Raw genomic sequence first — 6,280 nt, 5'->3', positions numbered from 1 at the left:
TAAATTAAATAATTCTTCTGCCCACTCCCTTTTAAACAAGTTAACTCTCCCCGCGGATTTGAATTCCGGCGGAAGTTCTTACAGTTGTTATGCGTTGACATAATGGCGCACTGGTTAGCATGTCCACCTCTTAAGCATGATGTTGCGGGTTCGACGCCTGATCAATGTTAGCATGGAGTGAGCTGAAGTGCATGGCGCTGAAGATTTGAATCTTTGAAATGCGCTGAGGTCTGACGTATCAGGCAGAATGGTTTGCCATCACGTTCAACAAAAAATAGAAACTTTCCCACTCTGATAAAAACGTCCTGTGTTCATCTACATATTTTCGTTTTGCCGTGCATCTTTTCCCTGCCATTTCGAGAGCCCAATTGACACTAATAGTTTACTGGAATGTGTTTGCCCATCCTACTTTGTGGAATTTCACCACATGCGCTTTTGACGAAAATACTAAATTGAACTCAAGTGAAGCCAACACGCACAACCCCCCCCCCCCCCCCCCCCCCCCCCCCCCACACACACACACACCTACACACACACACACAAATGTTGATATGAACATAAAAGAGCCGCATGCGGTTCGGGAGTTGCGGCTTGGCCAAACCTGTACTATACAACTTTATTTGTGTAAAATTTTCACAACAGCTGTCACACAAACAAAGCGGGAAAAACCGAAGACGTGCGTGTTCCGCCCACGCTGGATTTATTTGCACCTTTGAAAAGACACCGTATTGCCGCAGATGTGGCAAAGAGTACTTTTGGGCATCTGAGACGGAAGGATGTCCAAAGCATCACGTCACCTGCTCTGGTAGGAATGGTGGTGGGACGTTGAGGTCAACCGCTTTGGGGTTGGCTGAATCTTTGGTCGCAGGATGCCACACACTTGAAGACAGAAGCAGAAAAGCAGAGCTAAATGCAAAATGTACTCACCGGTGACTCCAATTTTTTCCCCCCCTGAAGAAATGGATGGACGGGTGGCCCCGGCTGGCCGGTGGGACTCTTGTTATTCTGACCCTTTTTAGTGCGCGTTTGGGGCAACAACCGTTTTTTGTGGCGCTCTCTTCTGGTTCAAGAGTGCCCTGCATGTGAATTTGCCTTTCCTGCCTTCTGATTGGATGAGCGCCGGTGTGACGCGGTGCCTCTGTCACCGTGGCGGGGGGTATACGTCGGCATCGGAGCGTCTGCCAACGTCTGAGACCGGCTGGCAGTGTATCGGAGGTGTCGAGTGCGGTGCCGCTGGAGCTCACTCACCAGCTGGTGTTAGGGCCACAGAATGAAGGCCAAGGAGAAGACTAGAAAGAGAAACAGAAACTTCTCCTCCAATTGTTTGATTTGTCTCTTCTGAGCTTCGATGAATTCTTTCAGCTCTTTGTTCCTCTAGGACGGACAAATGGAAAGTAGCTTTCAAAAGCCAGTAAGCGTGCAAGTAAGTGCCGGGCTGGCTTTGGGCCCTTACCTGTTGCGCGCTGTGCAGCAGATCCATTCTCTCTTGGAGGATGCAAGCGTCGCGCTCCCTCAACTCCCACATCAGGGCTCGCTTCCATTGGTCCACGGCGCTCCTAAGCTCTTGTCTCTGATCCGCCGTCAGCACGTCATTCACGCCAGCGTGGCTGGCTTTTTCGCCGTCCGTGGCGGGGCAGTCCCGCTGCGGTAGCGCCTCGTACAACATGGCCTCCAGCTCCATGATCCTCTGGGCCGCAATCCTCGTCCATCAGTAGTCCGGCGGGAGATTTGAGGGCGGCTTACCTTATGAGCCTGGTCCATGGAACGCTTCCTGAAGTCCAACTCTTCATCCAGGTAGCCCTTCTGGTTGCAGAACATATCCTAGCACAGCTCAAGGTCAGAATTGTTGGGGCACATTGCCCCGAGTTCCCCTTGGCTGATGTCGCGTGTCTGTCTACCTTCTCACTTTCAATGTCCAACATCTTCTGTTGAAGTGCTGACTTGGTCACTTTGATGTATTCTAACCACTGAGGAAAGGCTGCTGTCACATAAGCAGAATGCGAGAGCGTGCGTGGACGTGCGCGTTACCTTCTCGGCTAGGGTGGGAAGGGTCCTGGCGTGAATCACGACCACCTGCTCCTCGTTGGTGAGATTCTGCAAGAGCCCAAAGGCACAGCGTCAACAAGGTTCTTTCAGCGCAAAGCCTTCCAAAAGTCACATTTGATCCGCCGAGTCTCGTGGAGTGCGAACATAAGGAGTTCGACATACACTTACGGCGTTATCGCCCAGGATGTCCAGCTTCTTCATCAGATCACTGATGACGATGTCCTGGGGAAAGGCGCAAGGAGCAATGTAAGGTGTTCTGGGACCTCAGGTTAAGGTTAGGGTTGCGAGGGACGCCTTACGTACGCTCACGCCGTCGGCCTCGCAGTAGATCTGCAAAGGGCTGAGGCCGTCTGGGAAGCGGACTTGCAGAAACTTCAAGACGGGGGAGCGCCACTCCCTCTCCTGAAAGGCAGAGGCATGCATCCGTCCGTCCGTCCGTCCGTCACATCTCTGGCCTCAACACGCTTGTGCGAGTCTTCCCACCTCCAGCTCCAGGATGCGGAACTCAAGCAGTTCGTTTTGGTCTCGGATATCCTGGATGTGCTCTTTCAGACGCGCTTCTTCCGCCTCCATCCGCCTGACCTGAAAAGACAGTCAGACCTCATCTGCGGGGCTTCCGGACGGGTGTGACGCCAAGCGACTCCGCCCAGCGCCTTTCTTTCCGTCACCTTTTCGGCCAACTGCTGATTGCTCTGCCGCAGCAGCTGCTTCTCCTCCACCCACTTGACATTCTAGAAGAGACAAACGCGTGGACAGCTTTGGAATGTTGTGTCATTTTCATCCACAAATTCTTTGGTTGACTGGAAAATGACATTTGCTTTTCTCCACATTTTCCCAGCCACGTTGGGGGGGGGGGGGGTTGGTCCAGTAATGCCAGACGAATGAGTGACTGAAGAATGTAGCTATTTTGTCTGAGAAAAAGGTGTGCTCATTGATAAGCTTACCTGTCCTTGTTGCTTCAGCGCTGACTCCAGATCTGCTACTCTGCTTTGATAGTGACCCATTTCTACTGTCATGTAACATGGGGGGAAGAGATGGTGCAAATGGTAAAATATGGATTGTTCACAGGAATAAATTGGCAGAGCTGAAATTCCAAATGTGTCCAAAAGATGGCGCCAGACCAAAACATGAGACCAAAAAAGGGGCCAAAATAAGCTAAGCAAGTTAAAATAGAAATAAAACAGGAACACGGTGTCGGATTGTGAGTCACGCATGGACGCACAAATGTGATTTTTACTTTTTGATTTCTTTGCTTGGCTAAAAATGTATTCTGTAACAGCTTAAAGCAATATTGTTAGTCAATTCGATCAAGGGACCCGTCACTATGAGAATAGTGGCGTGACATAAATTGTTTGGAGAAGCACAAATGTGATTTTTACTTCTTGATTTCTTTGCTTGGGTAAAAATTGATTCCCTCTTTCATGAACTGTGTTTTGCAATCGAATTGTTCTGGGATTGAATGATTTTATTAACACGGGTATCAGTGGGTGAAATTGTTCGGTTTCTGGAGTGATTAAGATTTGTAATTCTATTTCATGTTTCTTCAATAAATGTGTTGTGTATATTCATCTACTTTGTTGTGCGCTGATTTGTACTGAATGTACAATCGATGGTTCGGGGTTGATTTGACAATTTGATTAATGTGCGGGGGGTTATTATGGTATAACATAGGACCGTAATAAATAAAAGTAACATCAGACAATTTTAGAGAATTGAATAACTTTCGTAGTTATTTGAGACACGAGTGAATTTCAATCCGTTTGAAAGTTTGCTTCGTCTGAATAAATTAACGGAAGTGTTTGAATCGGATTATCGGTTTGGTGTAGAACTGAAAGTAATTTAATTATTTGAAGGGCGCAACGGGCCTGTTTCCCCTTTTGACGGGCCGCGTAAAAAGTAACTCCGAACATGTTAGAGAATTAAATAACTTTCGTAGATATTTAAGGGAAGAGTGATTATTGAAAGAGGTGCGTTTGACACTACCATCAGCTTTTCTCTGGTCTGAAAGGAGGAGGAGGGAGGCTCCTCCTCCTCCTTTCAGACCAGAGAACACCCGAGGCTGGGTGAGAACGGGGAGGCTGCGACCCGGCCGGGGGTTGCGGGAAGGGGCGCCACCTTGATCTCCTTCTCGGCGTCGTAGTCCCCTCCGCTGGTCTGGGCTAGCAGAGCGTAGGCTCGTTGCAGCGCTTGATATTCTTGCGTCAGCTGGCGGTAGCGAAGCTCCGCCTCCTCATGCACACACCAATGCAACACAGCACTAGTACCAGAATCAGTCAGACCGGCGACAAAGCACCCGCGACGCAAAGACGAGTCCGATTCCAGGGTGAAGAGGAATGTTTGGCGCCAATACGCTGGCAGAAATGGCGGGCTACCTCTTCGGGTTCCGTGTCGGGGGTTCTGTCGGTGTGAAAAGACAAGGACGATCCGTCCGAGTCCACCAACACGTCTTCGTCGTAGCCGTAAAATGTTTCGATGACCTGCGGGCGCGGAAGCAAACATCTCTCTGAACAAACTGAAGCGACACCTCACGATGAATCGACGAGAGGAACGATAGCGAGAAAAAGGCCATTTCATCTTGCGCAACACCAAGCAGCCGCAAACAAACAGACTCACCTTGCAGGACCTCACGCTTTGTTCCTCCTCAGAGATTCTCGACGTCGGTATCGTAGCAGCAAATCTCTCTCCTGTCGACACAAATAATCCGCCTTTGAGATTCTTTGGATGCAAAGGGAACGAACGGCTCCGGCGCAGAAACAAACGCGACTCACGATGACATTTCTGACATGAGCTCCTGTCTCCAGAGCCTGAAAAACCCGTCACCGGCGATGATTGGAGGGACGCTCGTCTTTTCCAAAAGTGACAACTACAGGGTGTGTCAGGGTTTTCCAGATTATCTTTATCGTATGATTATGTTGCTTTGACTTTGACTGCAACCTGTAATAAATAATATTATTTATCCCTTATTTATCCCTATCGCTTATCCCTTCCTACACAAAGTCGTAAAACATCCCTTGCTATGTTTTGACTAGAGGTCAAGGGCTTTCTCTATTCAATCCACTCTTACACCCACCCTGTTTCTCTTAATAAAAATGCTCGTGCGGGAGCCGAGAGTCAGACTTCATTCGTACAACGGATGGACTCTCCACCTGCAGGTGTCCAAAAGAACTTACTTGTCTCCCGTGTGGTTCTTGCAAAATAAGTTGGAGCGAGCGCAACTCTAACAGGGTGCATTTTGCCACTAGCTGCCTACGGACAATGACGTCGCGCTCGCGGCTCATGGTTGACGGGCTGAGCAGCCGGGCGAGTCCGTCGTTTTCAGCGCACAGCGAGTGGCAAAGGCGCTGACAAAACGGGAGCTTTGAGCTGCTGAAAACGGCAAAACAAGTCTAAAGCGTGTTCAAACGCGTGCGCACAATGCTCCTGCTTGAAAGGTCGGAATTTAAGGGGCCAATTTTTTGGATGGCGGCCGCCGGCCAAGCTTTGGACGGAAAAGGTTTCCTGGCGACAGCGAGCGAGCGCGGCGCTGCCGTACGTGCACCGAGTCACCTGCCTGAAGACCTTGGACAAGTCGTCGATGATGTGCCGCTGCTCCACAACTTGAAGGAACTCCATTTCACCGTCCTGCTGGCCGCAACCGCGCTCCAGGTCATTGAGCGAACTAGGCCTTCTCTGTGGAACACAAATGCAGTGGACTCTGTTGGCACGCCGCCGTTGTCCGCGTCGACTTACCAAGCTTGCCATCTCCTCATTCTCCTGGGTGACAAAGCGCACTTTGTTTTCAAGGCGACACAGCACCAGTGAGAGTTCTTCATTCTTCCTGCTCAGGCGTTTGTTTTTGTACAGGAGTGGCAGAAACTGGCTTTCTGTTTCTCTCAGTCGCTTAAGCTGCAAGCATGAAGTGCGGGATGCGAAAGACGCACAACACGCGGGCCAGAACGTATCCATTCCTTTTGCATCGGTTTGAACAGAATCGTGGCTTTGGCTCCCAATAAAAGACATCTACCAGGCAACCGACTCTCCGCGCCGCTCAACTAATAAGCAAGCGCAATGGGTGCCTCGCTGGATGGCGCGCATCAAACGTAGCGCAAACCTTCAAGCGTGCCGTCAATAAATTACCAGTTCATTGCGCTCTTCAGAAAGCAGGGCGTTTCGATCCTCCAGTTTCCTGATGACTGCGCTGAGCTCAGCGATTTTCAGATGAAACCTTCGCGTGTCCCGATCCTCCTGAGACTGA

The 6,280-nt window shown here is 50.1% G+C and overlaps 1 protein-coding gene and 1 long non-coding RNA gene across 2 annotated transcripts; both read right to left on the bottom strand.

Moving 5' to 3' along the window:
- Positions 1 to 576: 576 nt before the first annotated feature.
- Positions 577 to 1,373, bottom strand: LOC137839889 (uncharacterized). Its single transcript, XR_011086291.1, has 2 exons — positions 1,249 to 1,373; positions 577 to 879 (listed from the first exon to the last, which is right to left on the bottom strand). It is a non-coding gene; the product is annotated as an uncharacterized lncRNA (long non-coding RNA).
- An 86-nt stretch (positions 1,374 to 1,459) lies between these two features.
- On the bottom strand, positions 1,460 to 2,773 carry LOC137839879 (janus kinase and microtubule-interacting protein 3-like). The gene is made up of 7 exons (XM_068649714.1): positions 2,715 to 2,773; positions 2,530 to 2,628; positions 2,350 to 2,448; positions 2,215 to 2,268; positions 2,029 to 2,094; positions 1,899 to 1,967; positions 1,460 to 1,821 (listed from the first exon to the last, which is right to left on the bottom strand). Exons 2-7 carry the CDS (start codon positions 2,617 to 2,619, stop codon positions 1,594 to 1,596), a joined length of 606 nt encoding a protein of 201 aa, XP_068505815.1. The 5' UTR covers positions 2,620 to 2,628; positions 2,715 to 2,773; the 3' UTR covers positions 1,460 to 1,593.
- Between the last annotated feature and the right edge of the window lie 3,507 nt (positions 2,774 to 6,280).

Source organism: Syngnathus scovelli, unplaced genomic scaffold (assembly GCF_024217435.2).
Source record: "Syngnathus scovelli strain Florida unplaced genomic scaffold, RoL_Ssco_1.2 HiC_scaffold_24, whole genome shotgun sequence".
NCBI classification, from domain to species: domain Eukaryota; kingdom Metazoa; phylum Chordata; class Actinopteri; order Syngnathiformes; family Syngnathidae; genus Syngnathus; species Syngnathus scovelli.
Note: the sequence above shows the minus strand (reverse complement) of the source record. Positions and strands in the feature narration are given on the sequence as shown.